At 43.3% G+C, this 18,087-nt stretch overlaps 4 protein-coding genes across 7 annotated transcripts; 3 read left to right on the top strand and 1 right to left on the bottom strand.

The window, feature by feature from the left end:
• Nucleotides 1–3,134: 3,134 nt before the first annotated feature.
• Nucleotides 3,135–4,444, top strand: LOC131884859 (putative protein-lysine deacylase ABHD14B). Of its 2 annotated transcripts, none has more exons than XM_059232753.1 (5): nt 3,135–3,345; nt 3,415–3,589; nt 3,670–3,819; nt 3,884–4,132; nt 4,222–4,444. In XM_059232753.1, exons 1-5 carry the CDS (start codon nt 3,166–3,168, stop codon nt 4,371–4,373), a joined length of 906 nt encoding a protein of 301 aa, XP_059088736.1. In that variant the 5' UTR covers nt 3,135–3,165; the 3' UTR covers nt 4,374–4,444. The 2 variants fall into 2 exon arrangements, with proteins under 2 accessions (XP_059088736.1, XP_059088737.1); XM_059232754.1 differs by having other exon boundaries at nt 3,139–3,345; nt 3,884–4,136.
• A 1,626-nt stretch (nt 4,445–6,070) lies between these two features.
• On the bottom strand, nt 6,071–17,162 carry LOC131885948 (glutathione peroxidase 2-like). Of its 2 annotated transcripts, none has more exons than XM_059234157.1 (5): nt 17,032–17,162; nt 7,829–8,088; nt 6,831–6,953; nt 6,628–6,756; nt 6,071–6,563 (listed from the first exon to the last, which is right to left on the bottom strand). In XM_059234157.1, exons 2-5 carry the CDS (start codon nt 7,898–7,900, stop codon nt 6,306–6,308), a joined length of 582 nt encoding a protein of 193 aa, XP_059090140.1. In that variant the 5' UTR covers nt 7,901–8,088; nt 17,032–17,162; the 3' UTR covers nt 6,071–6,305. The 2 variants fall into 2 exon arrangements, with proteins under 2 accessions (XP_059090140.1, XP_059090141.1); XM_059234158.1 differs by lacking the exon at nt 17,032–17,162 and adding an exon at nt 16,991–17,006.
• On the top strand, nt 10,760–14,714 carry LOC131885944 (uncharacterized). 2 transcript variants are annotated; one of them, XM_059234153.1, is made up of 3 exons: nt 10,760–11,150; nt 11,248–14,264; nt 14,350–14,714. In XM_059234153.1, exons 1-2 carry the CDS (start codon nt 10,956–10,958, stop codon nt 13,498–13,500), a joined length of 2,448 nt encoding a protein of 815 aa, XP_059090136.1. In that variant the 5' UTR covers nt 10,760–10,955; the 3' UTR covers nt 13,501–14,264; nt 14,350–14,714. The 2 variants fall into 2 exon arrangements, with proteins under 2 accessions (XP_059090136.1, XP_059090135.1); XM_059234152.1 differs by having other exon boundaries at nt 10,761–11,150; nt 11,218–14,264.
• LOC131885945 (juvenile hormone esterase-like) lies at nt 14,816–17,895 on the top strand. Its single transcript, XM_059234154.1, has 5 exons — nt 14,816–15,673; nt 15,782–16,168; nt 16,242–16,840; nt 16,902–17,189; nt 17,284–17,895. Exons 1-5 carry the CDS (start codon nt 15,371–15,373, stop codon nt 17,549–17,551), a joined length of 1,845 nt encoding a protein of 614 aa, XP_059090137.1. The 5' UTR covers nt 14,816–15,370; the 3' UTR covers nt 17,552–17,895.
• The last annotated feature ends 192 nt before the right edge of the window (nt 17,896–18,087 follow it).

The raw sequence follows: 18,087 nt of genomic DNA, 5'->3' as shown, positions 1-18,087 counted from the left end.
TAGCCAACATCGAGAGAGCAGCAACAAGAACCACACCAAGAACAACAGAATGAGCAACAACAACTAAAGAACTCTCTCTCTCCGCTGAAACATACCGAGATGTTCGACTTAATCTTTGGCTCTCGTCAACCAAAGGCTGAAATACGAACGTGAACCCATGAACGTACACGTACGTACGTAAGTACACCACTAGATATCGTAGGCGGTTCCTTAACTCAATTGAAGACATGCACTACCATAACAGTAAAGAAAGGAGGCAATCACGACGAGCTCGTATCTTTGTCCGGGGGAAAAACGACTAGTAATTCAAGACGGGGTTTGGGGAATTTGCCAGAGCGCCTCCACTTGGCATCTTCTACGTCCGAAGTTCCTGGTAGTAGTAGCATGTAAGCAACGACAAAGCGTCCCAGATCTTCTTGATGTCTGTATGGAGAAAAACTCGGGGACGACAAAAATGCAATTCATGCCTTCAAGTGTTCGCCTTTGGGTGTCAATCCTGTTAGATAAGATCGCGGAGTTGAATTGGGACGGTGGTCGATATCAAGTAAGTAAATAATTTCCCAGGAGTTGTTCCTTACACACTGCCAAATTATGAGCGGAGAGGAGGAGGAGGAGGAGGAGGAGGGAATCTGATTACTTGAAAGGACACACTGCCTTTGGCAAAGGATTTGTAAGCCTTCTGAGCATGGACCAGGAAGACTTTTGAGCAGGCGAGGGCCTTGCCAACGGATTGTTTGTGGTGTGTACTCTCTACTGTACACTGTGTACATTAGATGGAATGTCTATGCACTCTAACCACCCTTTCCATCTTTTCTTCTTTGAGTAAAGAACATTTGCAGCTCGGCCAACGGAAGTAAGGAAGATTTTTACTTCCTTGCCAATAAAAACATCTTTTCAACCCCTCAAGTTTAACGATTTGAAGTAAATGTCTCAGACCAACTTGTTCAACTATTGATTTCCTCTGGATTAGAAACCTGAATGCAAACATGTCTGGAGGTGTCCTTGGCCAGTTTTGATTTTAAGGAAAGGGAAGGATAAAGTTTGCCATGAATTCCAGGAAAGTGAGTGCCAAAGCATTTCACGTCATTTGTTGCCCGGGTAGCGTTGAATAGGTTGAATATACAAGGGCATAGAATCCGTTTCCCTCTCTTGTGGAAATGAGGCACCGAAAGGCATGAGGAGAAGAACCCTTTCTTTCAGGATTCTCGACCATATCAGGCTCAGGGTCACCACATTGAGGACGCCAGAAATTGCCTCCACCCAACTGGACAATGGGATGTACATTAGGAAATATCCCTCTTTTGATCGATGATTCTCCACTGGCCGGCAAATCAAGTCAGACCTGAAGAAAAGATGGACAGTTCGCCTTTGGTTCCAAGAGCGTTCCATCTAGGCAAAGTAGCTCTTGTTGTGATCGTAAATGTGCGTCGGAGAGTTGGTGACCAATCGGGGCTCAAGGACGATAACGTCAAGGATAGACCAACTTCCGAACTTATTTCAGTAAATATACGTTGACGGCGCGAGGCTTAGGAACCCTGTGGAACTTCAAGGGAAGATGCCCATCTTTAGTGATTATGTCCTTGTCATGAGGAGGTATCAACTTGTACCACCGCTCTGTTTCGGCCTTTGCCGCACATGATGGCCTTCTTTGCTACATGAGCATACCAGTAATAGTGAAGAAGACGATCCTCGGGGGAAAATCTGGAGTGAATCAATTCTCTTGGCAAGCTCGTCAAGAACAACATGCGGGGGAAATTGGGTCATTCCGACAATCCCCTCTTGGGTTTAACGATCAATTTGCAAACAATAGCCAACATTATTCAAAGCTAGCAGCTGATTCTTTGTCTCAAGAAGATCCCAAAGCACTGAGATATGCGTTTCGGATGGGAAAATATGATTCAAGTTTTTTGAGGATAGCACAAAAAATGACAAATTCTCAGACTTTTCCAAAGATTAGACCTATTTATGTCCCTCGTGTTCCACCCGCTTGGGTAAGCATTGCAACAACTTTCAAACAAAAACAAATCCAGAGATGGTCTTGCTTGTCAATGAATAAGCAACGTTATACGACCTAGCTTTCTGAATTGGTCAATTAGACCTACCTTCCTCTGGATCCAATCATTTACAATATTGATGAATATGAACAAGACCCACACACAAATGACCAAGTTTTTTTTATCTTACTTATTGAGAAAAGCTACTGATATCAAGCGAAGTTTTTGAATAAAATACAAATTAACGGAAAAATCAAACCAAATTGGCGATGACAAGGTAAATTCACATTCGTCAGATTTGGAATGAATATACACGCAGTAGGATCCTCTGTCTTAAACCATGATGCATCCATCCACCCATGTTTCACAATATTTTTTATCCTTTTTGAAAGTTTTAAGTCTATCTTAAGAATGGCTTCTACCGACTCAAAAAGTCTGCTTACTTAGACTGCTGTGCTGCTGTGGACTTTCGGGGCAGTTGAGAGGGATTGAAATCAGATAGCACAACCAACACTCCAAATTGATTGTCACGTATTGACTCAAGACTTGCATTTGACATGGCTCGAAGCTCTTCAATCCACATTGAAGGCTTTACCACACATTGGGCAGAATTGTCCGCGGAGCTGCTAAATACATAAAATAACCATTGGGTCTCGATATCAGTGGGTTCTTGGGTGCGTGTGGGTGCTGATAAACGTACGACGTATGTTACTAGTGTTCATGTGATTATAGCTCTGCTAGGAGGCAAAGATTCGTCGTGGACAAAGCTAGAAGGGCCACTAGTGGAATATTAAACATGAAGTCAATATGCCACATCTTTATAGAAAATATACATGTATGCCAGATACCAATTGTAAATGGGAGACATTTGTTCAGTTTACTATTTATAGCATGTGCAATTGCGCACCGTTTACACGTTTAGGCCAACTAAAGTCAATCCAGTATTTGTAGAGCAACTGTTTACTAAGATGAATGTGTCACTGTTATTATCATAGAGCACTCAAATAGTCAAACGCACATCCAAGTGGTACCCATCTAGGTTTTGCTCTGAGTGCCCAGGTGATCAAAATGAAACGATAACTGAAGACACTTCGAGGCATGAGAGAAGTGGCACTTAGGTAGACCTGGCCTCTCCTTTTTTCACCTTTGACGGTATCTATCCAGTTTGAAAATGAACTCTCAAAGACAAAGGCGAGTGTATTCTGCCCTCACAATAAGCTTCTTATTGTTCGGACTGGTTTTGTCCGCAATTGATTGGAGAAATCAGGACTACTTGGCTCAAGATATCCCTCAAAATGTGCTCGACACGGTCGAGGGAGCAATAATATCCGAAAGCTCCGTCAAGGTCAAGGTAAACACATGACACATTGTTCTTGTCCTAGATCATTCAGCCGATGTGAACAGGTGCTTCTTACTCCAGGGTATTGATGTCTTTTACCGAGTGGCCGAACCGGGAAAGGTGGTGGATCCCACAGGACTCACTTTGTTTTTACTTCACGGAGCGGCATTTACTTCCTCAACGTGGCAAAACCAGATCGATACCACTCAGACCATGTCCACCTTAGGCCATCGAGTCATTGCAGTGGACTTACCAGGTATTAAAGCACCAACAAATTCCCTTTCTTGAACTTTTCCATTAAAAAGAGTTTGATGAGTAAACGTTATCTTTGGCAAGGATCCGGTAACACAGCTTCGGGTAGCATTGGTAAACGCGAGGAGTTCTTGGCAGAGCTGATTGGAGCCCTCTCACCCGGTCAACCCGTAGTGTTGGTCTCACCTTCTTATTCTGGCTCGTTCTCTCTACCTCTGTTGCTATCCAATCCTGGTAAGACTTACAAACAATATTCCCACGACTTGTGAACAGTTTAAGCTCTTACTCTTTGGTCTAGAGCTCCTGAGTGGTTACGTACCCGTGGCCCCTGGGTCAGCTTTCAGCTACAAAGGTCGATTATCAAACGTCAGGGTGCCCACTCTAATCGTTGTGGGTGAAAATGATGGCCGCGGGTCGAGTGTCATTTTGAAGGAAATCCCCACCAGCAGTGACTTGCAAATCATTCCGAATGCTGGCCATCCTGCATATCTGGATGATCCTGAGCGTTGGCACAAGTTGTTACACAACTTCATGGGTCTTGTTCAGAGCAAGTACTGATTCTCCATTAAAACATCCAGTAACTATTGATAAACGAGACGGTGAGTTTTCATGGCCATTTTCTGCCTCTCTTTCCAGCAAGCGTGAGTGAGACCAGTTCGTATTCCAATTCTAGACCGACGATTGTCGAGCCGAATCTGTCTGTGGAAAGCTCTTGTGCACTGGTTCCTGGCAGTTCATTGTTCTTATTTGTGTCAATAATCCCATTAGTCCCTCTGTGGCTCTTCTGAAGCAAAGGGAAATTCCTGGGACTTTCATTTTCTTTTTTCCTAATAAAGCATTAGAGAAAACCAACCAGAAAGAGCGAAGCACCCACCTTTTTGGCCTAGGAACCCCGGCGAAGTTTTCCGTCAAGAGGGATTAAAGTATTTTTCCTACTAAAACTTCCCGTCGAGGGAGACAAACTTTCATTGACTCTCATTGTCCTTCGAAGGAATGATAATTTCCAGAGACGCCTTCGCCTCGAATTTCAATCTTTATCAGCCCGAAACGGAATACATTATCGAGGAATTAGCTCCCAGAAACTGACAAAGAGATCCAGAGAAACGAGGAGACGAGAGCAGCGAGGGATCTTCCTTTTTTCCTGGCCACAAAACCCTATTCCAATGAGTTTTCTAGAAACTGGATCAGCGTTTGAGTCATCTTCAGTTCATTCAACTTCAATTTCACGCTCACAATCGCCCAACCTGAAACGATACAATGTGCTCCTTCTTTCAGCGAACAAATCAGATTGATGGAAAATCCCTTCCTCTCTGAACGGAGCAAAGTTATATATCTTTGAGAAAGAGAGAGCAAAGAAAAACAGTTTTGTATTAGCGAGGGTCCGTGACTTTTACTAGTTTTGTACCGTGGAATGCACTTCATGAAAATTGTTAGAAACCACTAGACCCTTATTGAACTAAATGACGCTAAATGCATTTGAGGAATACTATTTTAACCTACTTAAGCTACCTAGAACTGAAAAATGTATATTTGATGTTTTGTCTCTTTTTTGGACGGCATTTTGCGGAAGTGGGTCTTCAAAAATATGTTTTACTTGTTTTACCCTTTTTGGGTGCAATCTATTGCCAAAGTTTAGGGATTACAATCTTCAATTTTCTGACCTACATCATGGCACATTGAGCATGCATGTTCCATCATCAATATTAATATGAAATTACATTGATACTTTGGTGTTTTAATGTAGGTCAAGGAAACAGGATTGACTTAGGTTTTTGCCCTGGATTGTAAGGACTTTAAAGTGTTCAAATGATATTTAAGTCAGCCCATGGAATAACAAGATTAATGACAAGTATTTTCCCTAAATCATAAATGCATTACACCTTTGGCGTACATTTCTAGCTTAGAGCAAAAGTTCATGTTTCACACAGCCCTCTCCAACTAGGATTAGATTATGAAGCATTAACATATGACCAATGCAAAGTTTTCAGTGCAATAGATGACAGGTATTCTTATCTGATTCAAGAACTTCTATTGTCCAGGGTACTCCAAAAGTGTTTGCAAGTTCCAAATTGATGCAAATGCCTCTCTTTAAAAAAACTGTCTTCAAACATTGTAGTCACCAAACTTGCTGTTTCTATTCTGATTTATCTGCAAACCTGATATATGTAGACAAGAAATGGTACTTTAGGCCATCTAATTCCTATCAACACATAACAAAAAGCCAATTCAGCTGCAAGTACATTTAGGCTGCATCTAGAAACTTTCGCCCGATTTGCTAGTCAAGATATCAGGGCTGCCAGGCCTACGCTGAAAATTGAGTTTTCTTGAGCTTCACAAAACCATAGGACAGGACAAACCTGCATCATGACAAGACTAATGGTGCAGCCCTGATGACTAGTCTTGGTCATCGAGATACGTCCACAATTTTCAGTGGTATATGACCTAATCCACTCTATGTCTTTAAACGAATTAAAAGGAACAGCACTTTGGTTTAAAATCCTTGTTTACTATTTATAATTTCGAATATGGCACTAACGAAACCTCGTGCCGGACACAAACTGTTAAAAATCCGAGGATTTGTAGGAATCCACTTCTCCGAGGCATCAATGAAAACCCTCCCTGTGGAATAGTTTCAGGCTTTCACGTCATTATGGATGGTTTGGATCAACTTGTCCTCGGGCAAATAAAGGTTTGGTTGGTTGAGTGGCTTCTAGATCATTTTAAACTGATTGCAGTAGCGAATCGATATCCTTGGCAATATTGATAGTCTCAAACCCTTTGGAATAACGCTTGACTGGCTCACCACCCGGACTCACGAGGAACTTCTCAAAGTTCCAAGCTACATCGGATCGCTTGACGGGCTTCCAGATGATGAATTTGGGATCGCCCATCAGACTCTCGGTGTCATCGAAGGGCATAGGGAGGGCGGTCTTGAGCCATGAGAATACGGGATGCTCCCCTTCGCCGTTGATAATAATCTAAAGATGATCAGGCATATCATCATCCGAATCAGTTGAACGATGGGTGAAAGGAAAGCCGTACCTTGTCAAAGAGGACACATTTGGGCTCGAAACCATTGCCAGGTCGAACGTGACGAAGAGCATTCAGGATCTCCTGACCATTGGAATTTTCTTGATGACCGAATTGGTTGCTTGGGAAAGCCAAAACCGCCTGGAGAGCCGGATGGAAAGGATGTTTGATAAGTTTTGATTAGAAACGGCCCTCTCAGGCGGCTATGTACGTACCAACTTATCTCCGTATTTCTCACAGAGCTGGTTGATCTGTGTGAAATCACGGACAGTCGTGCCTCATAAAGAGGCAGTGTTCTCCACAAGGACAACTTTGCCCTTGAGGTCCGCGAAATTGAACTGAAAATGATGAAACAAAATATTCAGTCAAGTGGGCGTAAGCATTCCAAGCCATTACCACTGAATGATGATTCACTCAGAATTGAACTCTTTGTCAACATTTAACCTTCGTCGCTGTTGAAGAAGCTAAAGAGTGTCGTCAAGGTGGGTAATTCACGAGTCATCCTATTTACTTAAGAAATTTAGCGACCATGGATGGGTTTTTCCTCTTTTCCACTCGGCTGAACTTGGCGTTGGGCGTCGGCAAATAAATTGAAGGTTCTTTACGACTAAAAAGTATTTAATATGTAAAATATTTTTTTTTTTGCTAATAATAGATTCTGGTCTTGTGCAATGGGCGTATAATCATGCTTCACGAACAAACGGAAACCACTGGCTTTTTTTCAAGCCTTCATTTTGGCCATCTGTATCAATCTCAAGTTAATAGAACTATTAACTATAGTCGGTAACTCAAAGGGTTCAAATTTGAACAAGTTTAAAAAAGAGGGCCGCACTCATCAATGCCATCGAACATGTGGTTAGAAACTACCCCAATGTGTTTGATCAATACTCTTTTCCTACCTACTCAAGCCATCCCAACTGTATTTTCGGAGTGGTGCTAGAACATTCTGTTCCAACTCTCTCTACATCATGCAACATGATGTAACATGAATCGGTCGAGTTGATATATATCATGTTTTACTTGAATCTCATGAACACATACTGGGAAAAACAACATCCCACACCACCTGTATTGAATGTGGCTTCTAAAGAGATGACTCGAGTCTCTGAAATCCCTTTTTTACCTTCTATTTCTCTTCGATTACGGCATACATGTTTCTCCTAAATCAAAGCCAACTATTGGCCGAAATGAAGTGTATCTGAATCCAACTCACCTCCTTCCCGTCCAATTTCTTAGCTTGAAAGCTGTAGAACGATGCCAATCTCCGGGCTGTTGTCGATGCCATGTTGTATTGTTGAGAACTGACTTCGTGTTCGCCTTCTTCTGTCGTCTGAGAGCAGTTTTTCCTCTCCGTTTTGTTTGCGCTCGAATCGGTTGGAGCGCCGAGTTTTGCCTGCCAAATCCTGGGCTTGGGTTCGCGAGAAGTTGGCGGAACAGGCGTCAGATCCTCTGGATTCGCTTCCCCCAGATCAACTGAAGCAGGAGGACAAGGACTATGTGTACAGTTCACCGAATTCACCCTGTGCTGCTGCCCAAAGCGACGCCCAAAGTACCGAGGGAGGCACAACATACAGCACTTTTGAGCATCCATACAGATGAAATGATGCTGAATAGACTAAGAACAGACAGGAGTCGCTAGATGGAAGGATGGATGGATGGAGGTAGACCAAAGGCCTTGGACTGACTTTCAACCTCTGGTGGTTGAAGTGCTTGCGTGTAACGAGCTCTGGACAAGATCATGACAACCCGAGGCAAATGAAATATATAGCTGGATCATTTTCTCCCTGTGAAGTTTTGGTGGTACTAACACTACCTTCAACATAGTGTCACTTTGGGTCCGCATTCTTAGCTAGTACACGGAGAGTGTATTCTATGCCAAAACGTTTGAGCATGTGTTAGAAAACTAGGGGGGAGGAAACAAAGACGGACAATATTTGCTTTTGACTAAAATTTGGCCAATTGCTCGGAGAGGAGGAAATCTTGAACGACCAGATAGTGTGTCATCTCGAGAATTCGTGACTGCCATCAATTGACATGTTGATTAATCTTCTGCTTCTGGAACTCAATTTCTACGTGCACTTTTGAAACTAGAGCCTTGGTATTGACTTTTCTTGAATAATATGAATGGGTACAGTTTTAGCTTTTGTTGGAAGCTATTACGTTGCCTTCCTTCAATCACCGGCCTAACCAAAGGCAAGAGAACGTGTTCAAACTTGAGGCATTACGTAGGCCTAGAATGCGCGTAGGCACCTACAAGACTGTATGGACTGTTTCCTCGTCTACAATGCCTTGTTGTAGGCCGCTTCAGGACTCGTGTTTTGTTTTGTCTGAACTTGACGGATCAGCTGATTCTCATTGAGAAAGGCCTCGCCAACTCAAGTCCAAACTTGGTGAATTTCTTACCAATATAATAGACAGTCCCAACGAAAATGATTGCAATATTCTCATCGACCTTGTTTGGAACACATCACCAACAAAAAAGTGATCATGAAGAGGTTTTGCGTCGACTTGTCCACCTTCTTTACGCAACTTGATCCATTTCCGGATTTTCTTCAAGACATCAAAATTCAATGCAGTGACAATGTGTGCCTCCAGGGCAATAAGCTTCTTTTGTGCATTGGCAGTCCCTATCTGAGGCATATTATGGAATTTGGAACTGATCCCATCATAAGACTCCCAGGAGTTCCCTCGAAACCTATGGAGAAAATCCTGACCTTTCTTCATCAAGGAGAGCTCAGGTTGGAGGATGAGGAGATCCATGATTTCCTCAACACTGCTTCTGATTTGCAAATTCAAGGATTGGAGCACGAGATTGCGGATTTCTTAAGATCAGAAGCAGCCACACCTACTCTAGTTGTCACGGAGGAGTCGTCAAATCATACCAACGGGCCCAACAATGATCAAAGTGAAGCTGAAACCATGGCTCTTGATCATGGGATTGCAATGGCGGATTCAGACGATGACTCCCATGACTTTCCAGAGAGTAGTTGCGATGCTCAAGACACCACTTTTAGCGCTGCTGAGACCACGCTTAGCGCTCCAGAAAGTGTTCTTTTTTCTCACGAACCCATAACTGGTGCTCGGGAAACGGCTGCTGACATACCAGCAACCAAAAACCTCGTCGAAACCAAAGATTTAGGCTCTGATTTTTCCTTGAACACACTCGAGGCAGATACAGTGCCCATTCTTCTTTCCTCCACACTGATCGTGACATCTGGGGCACCCCATCATGAAGAGACTTTTGATCGAGAGAGATCGTTGGAAAATCAAGTGGTTGAGGATGAAGGGGTAGAATATGAAGACTTGGAAGATGAAGGTGTCGAAGTGAAAGAGATGGAAGGTAAAGGCGTCGAAGATGGGGATAACGTAGCGGAAGATGTGCAAAATGAAGATGCTGAAAACACAGATATGAACGACCAAGGTGTTGCTGGACTTGAGCCAACAATTCCAGAGGTTGAAAATGACGAAAGCATGGAAGCCCTCAACTCTAATTCCGACGCGAAATACGAAAGCAAGAACCCAAGTCAAAGCCTAAATATGGCGAAGCTATTGCGCGATATATCCAATACAACGCCCATGCTACCAATACTGAAGATACCCTCTTTCAAGCTGAAGGTTGTAGAAGATCCCAAACTGGAACTTGGACCAAACGTTCTAGATGATTCTGGATTTGGCCCTTCATCTGACCATGACATGGCGAATGAGAGCACGAGTGCGACCTCACATCGTAAAGGCTCCGGATCTTCAAGGGTTGGCAAAAGTCTTCAACGAAGATATCGCCTAAGACCACGATCATCAATGGTTATGGGACTTTCTGGAAAAGTTTGGCAATGCGACAAATGCAACTATTGGCATTACTACCAATACGCTTTGGATCGGCATCAATACTGTTGGAATCATTAAGATGAATCATTTGACAATATAACGTACTGTATATGGCAAATGTGTCAGTTAAAAAGATAGAAGTGGAATAAAACATTTTTTTGGGGGCTCATTGCCAAACGGTGCAACAAATTAATTCCATTCTAAAATAAAACGTATACTAGCTCACTGACCAATTTCTACAATGCCGATACAAACTCACGCGATCAATAGAACTAAAGCGCGACTGATTGATTAATACTTATGAAGGGGAATTAAGACGGCTCAAGCGCGAAAATACCTCCTTTAACAAAGCAATTGACGGCCAATTCCCATCATGCTTCCCATTGAAGAGCACTTGCACAAAGTGCAGGATAAAAATCCACGTTCCACAGAAACTCTTATCACATGAATATTTGCATCCTGTTCTTCCAACCTTATTGACTGAAGCAATTAGTCTTCCACGGTCAAAATCTACAATGCGTTTTTCGTCTTTTCTACTTGTGTCATTTGTCGGTTATATCTACGTTGTAAATGGAAACATTTACTTGACAAATCAGAGCTCCGCTAGTTCCACCTCACTCTGCCAACTTCAAGCTGATAATTGCCAATGTAGTTGCAATACACATGGGGGATTGTTGCCGAAATTGGAAATCAATTGTAGTGGAACAGGGGTAAGTACGTCCATGGGCAATTTGAAAGGATGACTCTCAATAGCGCTCAAATAATCAGATTATCAAGGGTACCACGTCCCCGTTTGATCTGTTCCAGATAGCTACCAGGTCTTTTGGCTTTCCCACACGACGCACAAATGCGCACATTCCCAAGCTCTTCTCCAGAGCGGTCAGCTTGACACTCAATATTAAAGCATGTACGGACAACCTGATATTGGCGCCCAATTTCCTGTCAGGGCTTCATTACAGCTTTCAACTAAAAAGTAGGAGCATAAAAGTAATGATATCAGACATGGATCACGTTCAAGTTCGAGGTGGAGCTTTTGATGTGCGTATTACCCCTTCCAAGTCGCTCTTTGTTCAAGCCATCATCGACAGGATCAAAAATCTGACCATAACCACACACTCGTTTCATGGCCCATCCTTGGAGACCATCAAGTTGACTCGCTCTGGGTTGTCCTCCATGTCCCAAGAATCGTTTTCCAACTTAGCCTTGGACTCACTCATGGTTGAGGGTTGTAATATATCATCTATACCCACTCAGGCCATCGGCTCAGATGTTCAAGTGAATCACTTCAACTTCGTTGACAATTGGGTGGGTAAAGTAGATAAAGGCTCGATTGGTCTTGTTGGAAGAGACCAAATCACCTTTTCCTCGAACTCCTTCAAGATCCTAGAGGAAAACGCCTTTCAGGATTTGAACGCAACCAAACTGAAGTTTAAGGGCAATTCGTTGGGTTCATTTGTACCCAGAATGTTATCCTTTGGCATAGGCGAAGATCAAATCGATTTTGCTGATAATACTATCTTGGAGGTGTGCCACTGCAAACTACTCTACCAACACTTGTTTAGTGAAAATTCGAGTTTCTTGCCGGAATTGTGGTGTCTGCAAGAGGATCAACCCGCGATCACAGTTGTGGAATACATAAAAACTGTATGTTCAGATAAAAATGTCAGAAGTGGGTTAACACCTGAGCATTTAGATTGGTGCCAATTGTCAAACCAGAGTATAGTTTGCGACTGCCACACTACACTCGCTCAAACTGATGTCAAAATGGACAAGAGTACTGTGTTGAAAATCGAATTCCGGAATTGCCCAGCATTTGAATTGCATGTCAAGGAGATTACGGATTTTCCTCAACTAGAAACATTTATTGTGAGTGGGACAGGATCACTCCAAATATTTCCCCTTGAGTCGCCAAAAGAACCGCGAGAAAAAGGAGGCGTCAAACTGTTCTTCAATAACGTTACGCTCAGGGATGCCATCAAGCCAGATACATTTTGTGGTCCCAATTTCAAGGAGATTGTCTTCCAAGACAGCGAAATCAACTTCATTGATCGAAAGGCCTTTCATGAGCTGACTCAACTCGATCTGATCGAATTTCAAAACTGCCATATCTTGGGAGACATTAGCAAACAGGCCTTCTTGAATGTGACGGTCAAACAGTTCCTCATTGACAATAGCAACTTGGGAACATTAGACACAAAATCTTTTGGGCTCCAGGTCGAGGAAGCTTTCTTGGTGCTAAATACGAATATCAGTGATATCCACACCCATGCATGGAAGCCCATTGAACTTTTAACAGAAGATACAAGATTCATTTTGAAGCACGTTTGGGTGACAGAAAGATTCGAGGAAGGCTCGTTAGAAGTTTCAAATCCCGATCAATTGGAAGCCGAACACGTGGTTCTTCCTATGGATTGTGATTGTGACATGCATGACATTGAGCTCGTTCATCATGACCAACCAAGATTTCATCATGATCTCAGTACCTTGGTGTCCAATCTTTGGTGTCTGGGACAAACTGGAGAGTTAATCAAATGGAAGCTTTTCGATCACGACCATTGCGATGACGAAGAAGGTCACGATCATAGCTTCTTAGCCTATGACGAGAAAGGGCTTCATTTGACAAAGTGGGCTGTTCTAGCGATCATTCTCGTGTTAGCCTTGATCATTGTAATGGTCATAGGAGTTATACTTAAGTTCAAGAACAATCCAATCCTAGCCCCTCATTTGCCTATTGTTGATGAGGACGATGATGAGAACTGGAAAAGGATCAGCTTTGAGGCCATGCGATATCGCTCCAAATCTAGTGGGCAACAAGATCTGAGGACACGGAGAAGAGAATCTTTACCAGGAATGCTCCAACCTCCTGGATACCACACACATCCAAGTCTGGCCTTGTTTCATCGGGTTTCGATCAAAAGCTTGAAACAAGGCGACGGTTTGATGCACGAAACAGAGACATTTGAGCTTCACCCTCGTTTTGATCGGACTCTGGATATCATTCAGGATACTCATCCGGACCGAATATCGGCTCGCCAATCCATACCAGTAACGTCAGTGTAAATCAATTTACTTCATATATTTATTCTTGAAACAAAATGGGATTAGTCTTTTTTTTCATCAAAAACATTGGATGAAACGTGGCGTCTGGTCTAATGCAGTGCATGCATGACTCATCAACGGGATAGGTAAGGAGCTATTTCAGCCGCTAGAAACAGATAAGAAGTAACCCAAACTGAGCCTGTCAAGAAACAATTGGCTACTAAAGGCTACTAGAGAGGAGGGCTTTCGGCTTTCCCCCACTCCTCTTACACCGAGTGTCCTGGTGACTTTTTCTAATAGATACACTAACACATGTAGTACGTATGCATGCACAGTACTGTACGTAGTCTGTATGAACAATATTGACGAATATGTAGTCATGGACTCGCCGATCAAGCGAGCTCTCATCAGTCCACGTTAGGTCGCCATAAATAGAGCTCCCGTGTCAGACCGAAATTACGGCACTACAATGTGAGACAATCATTATGACAGTCGATACTCGTTGAGTAATAAACGCTTCAACTTGAATGGTGACGGAACCACAATGGGATCGATGGCCTCGATGTGCTCATCCGTGGAGGTTCATGCCGACGAGTCCAAACCAGAGTTCACCGATCTGAACATGAACCACATGTTCTTGGGTGCTATTTATTCCGTTCCTGATCGACGCTTCAGTTCATCAAGTCTGGACATGGATTTAAGATCTTCCACTGGCTCTATTCGGAGTGGAGTCGATAAAAAGGTCAACCTTGATTACTACAAAGGCAGGGACACTGAATCGATTGGTAAGTTCCGAGTCTCCTGGCTACATACCCTAGTATGTAGAATCTCTCTATCCATCTCATTCATTGGTCGAATTGTATATTATAGGAAATCCGCTTCAAAAGGACATACCCACCAAGGTCGCCCTAAATCCCGAAAGTAAAGAGCTCTTAATGGCTTCCGCAATCACGAGAGAACAATTGATAGACATCCCTTGGATTGAGGAGGACGCTGTGACGGTCAGAACGTTGGACTTGTCTCTTGGTTCTACAGAAATTGAGGTAGTTCAATGACAAGAATAAGCCAATACTCAGCCAGACATTGCATCAAATGTGAATGGAACCGGCAACCCCTTGTTGGGTCCACAGGAGAAAGCCAAAGCAGGCCAATCTATTGTGGGGCACCGTCATGAACCGACCTGGATGGCCAAACCCATCCTTTTACTATGAAATACAATTTTGCTTCAATGTTTACCGGGGCTTTTAATTGGTCATGAACACAATAGATTAGAGTGTAAGATTTCGTTCCTGTCTTATGATCTTTGAGTTTGATCGAGTACGATTCTTGGTGAGGGGGTGGGCTCTATTGATTGAGTAGAAGTCCCTTCAATGTAGGGAAGAAGGAAGAGAGTGAATGAATCAACTCCAAGGCCACGAGAACAAGAGGAGCGAGAAGCAGAAGAGCATGTGCATACTACTACTACTACTACTACTACTACTACTACTACTACTACTACTACTACTACTACTACTACTACTACTACTACTACTACTACTACTACTACTACTACTACTACTACTACTACTACTACTACTACTACTACTACTACTATTACTACTGCTACAACAACTGTATGCAGTACGACTACTAGTAGTGGTGGTGGTGGTCGAGAGAGTGAGCTGGGTGGAGAGCCCCACTGAGGGGATACATTTTCAGTTCTTCATGCCTCAAACTCTCAGCTGGCTGAAGGAAGGGTCACAAGTGACAGAAGGATCATGTGTCTAGTGTGTGTTCAGCTCAATGTCTGATCGAAAGGCTGGTGCAGGTATTGAGCGCGCATGTTATCTCCTCAATCCGGACCTAGATTCAACATCGACCAAGTGATCATTCTGCAATCTGGCCATGAGCGATGTTGTCAAAATATTTAGGAACAATCTGCTTGTGGTTATGGCTTGGGATTGTGTCAGTGGGGGCTCACGTTTTCGATACAGATGGTCCGATCGTGGATATCCTGGAGCAGGGCAAGATCCAGGGAGAAATTTGGAAGACCTTCAGTGAAAAAGAGTTCTATGGATTTAGAACAGTACCATTTGCTAAGCCACCCATAGGAGAGCTGAGGTTCAAGATTCCTGAAGATCCCGAATCTTGGCAAGGCATTCGAAAATCTTCGAACTTCACACAAATCACATGCGCGCAAATGAATTTTCATGAAGTAAGAATACACATCAGGCGGAAAATTAGGCCGCTTGAAACTCTTGCAACCTCTATTATGCTATCATCATTCTGCTATAGTAAACCACATTCCTTTTTCATTCAAAAGGTTATTGAAGGGGTCGAGGATTGCCTTTATCTCAATGTTTTCACAACAAGTATCAAAGCTGAAGAGCCGTTGCCCGTAATTGTGTGGTTACACGGCGGCGGGTTCTTTGCTGGTGGAGGGGGCACCAAAATCTACGGTCCAGAATTTTTTATGGAACACGACCTCGTGTTTGTCTCCCCAAACTATCGCTTGGGAGCCCTGGGGTTCTTCACCTTGGAGACCGAGGATGCCCCCGGTAATATTGGCCTTCAAGATCAGCTCAAAGCCCTGAAATGGGTTCAAAGGAACATTCACCTATTTGGAGGAGACCCGAATAGGGTGACAGTGATGGGTGAAAGCGCAGGAAGCATGTCAGCCATGTATCTCATGATGTCTCCAAAATCTAAGGTAAGGCTAAACGGGTTAAAAATATCACCAGTTTCGGACGTGACCAATGTCTTAAGACTGTTCTTCTCCAAAGGGCCTATTTCATGGAATAATTGCACTGTCCGGGTCCTTTATCTCAAGCTACACTCATTGGGACAAGCATCCGAGGTTGTACGGCCATAGGTTGGCCAAAGATTTGGATTGTGATTCCAACTCGTCAAAAGAAATCGTCTCATGCCTCCAAAAGCTACCGGTTGTGAAATTCCAAGAAAAGACTCAACATTTTCTTCAGTACTTATGGACAGGGCCGAACGTGTGGATGCCTGTAGTCGACGGACATTTCAGTGAAGATCCCGTCCTCCCCCAAAAACCAATTGAAATTTTAAAAGCCAAAGAGTACAATCAAATGCCCATCATCATGGGCACCAATTCCGAGGAAGGGGCCTTTAACATGTGCGGTTACTTGAAAGGCATCATTCACTTGGAGGACGTGGAGGAGCGTTGGGACCAATTGGCGCCCCTTATCCTGTTCCACAGATCCATGGATGAGATCACAGACAAGGACGTCGAGTTGGCCCGAAAAGTGCGGAAATTCTACTTTGGCGACAACCCAATCTCGTTTGACTTGATTCGGGAGTATGCCAACATGATGGGTGACCACATGTTCATCTCAGGAGTAGATCAAACCATCAAGTAAGTAATTGGTCCGATATCAAAACCGCTCCAAGACCTGCATGCGCTCTGTTTCTTCCAGGCTCTTATCAAAGACCAACGACTACCCCGTCTACCAATACATGTACAGTCATAAAGGTTCCTTCACGACAGTAGACCCCTTTGTCTTACCCGAGTGGCAATTCTTGATCAAAGTTGGGTTGAAGTACTACCTGAATATCGATATTTGGAATCAAGACTTGGGCGTCTCTCACGCTGATGAACTGTTCGTCATGTTTCAACCGCACATTCTTCCTTGGAATTCGTTGTTTACTGAAGATGATCAGCTCGTGAGCAAGCGGATGACAACTTTGTTCTCGAACTTTGCGAGGTAAATGTCGTAATCAACTTGTTTGAAGAGCCCTTGATTGGGAGACCACGAAGTCGCAATCTTGGAAAGGAGTTGATGATTTTTTCTTCTTCAGATATGGAAACCCGACTCCTCAAGACATGGAATCATTGCCTCAATGGACCCCAGTGCATCCGCATAGTCAGCTATATTACAATATAACCAGCCATACCCTTAAAATGGAAAATCGCCCAGACTTCAAGGCTCGTATGGATTTTTGGGAGATGATCATGGCCGAAGTGAACTCCTATCGGAATTTTATTTCGGACAAAGCTCCTCTATTGAGGGATGAATTGCACAAGCTTCCCCCTAGTTCGCTCAATGATGAAAGAAATGAGTTGTGACGTTGTTTTCACTAGTGTTCAAGTTAGATAGTTCAATGTAGTTGATAGAGTAGTGGCTCCTTTCAAAAGCAACATTTCCTAGTTTTGCCACCCAACCTTGTATAGTGCCCTCTTCAAGTGTGACAGGAGAGGACTACTCAATGCACAATGTTCTTGTATTCCAAGACTACTCATATTTTCTGGCTTTTTTAGCTCTGTGATAGTGAGTTCACCTTCAAACTTGAAACAAATACCCAATAGGACTGACATGTTATTCAAGAGCATTATTCACCCTGTGATAATTCCATCCAAATCAGTTGTTTCACCTGTGTTACGCCAAGCAAAATATAATGCTGTTAAAAGTTGTCAAGAGTTCGTCGGCTTTCTCTCTGCATCAGCTGAGTCATAACAAAAAGGCTGCTGGGCATGTTATTATGCCCATCTCATCTTCCCTGAAGCTCAACAATACACTATCTACGTACGTACGTATGTAGCTCTTGCTTTTCTACCACAGCAGACCCTTCCTGGCCTTCTCGGCTCTCTCAACCTCCTGAACA

This window comes from Tigriopus californicus, chromosome 8 (assembly GCF_007210705.1).
Source record: "Tigriopus californicus strain San Diego chromosome 8, Tcal_SD_v2.1, whole genome shotgun sequence".
Classification (NCBI taxonomy): domain Eukaryota; kingdom Metazoa; phylum Arthropoda; class Copepoda; order Harpacticoida; family Harpacticidae; genus Tigriopus; species Tigriopus californicus.
The sequence above is the reverse complement of the archived record's forward strand: the minus strand, read 5'-3'. Positions and strand labels throughout refer to the sequence as shown.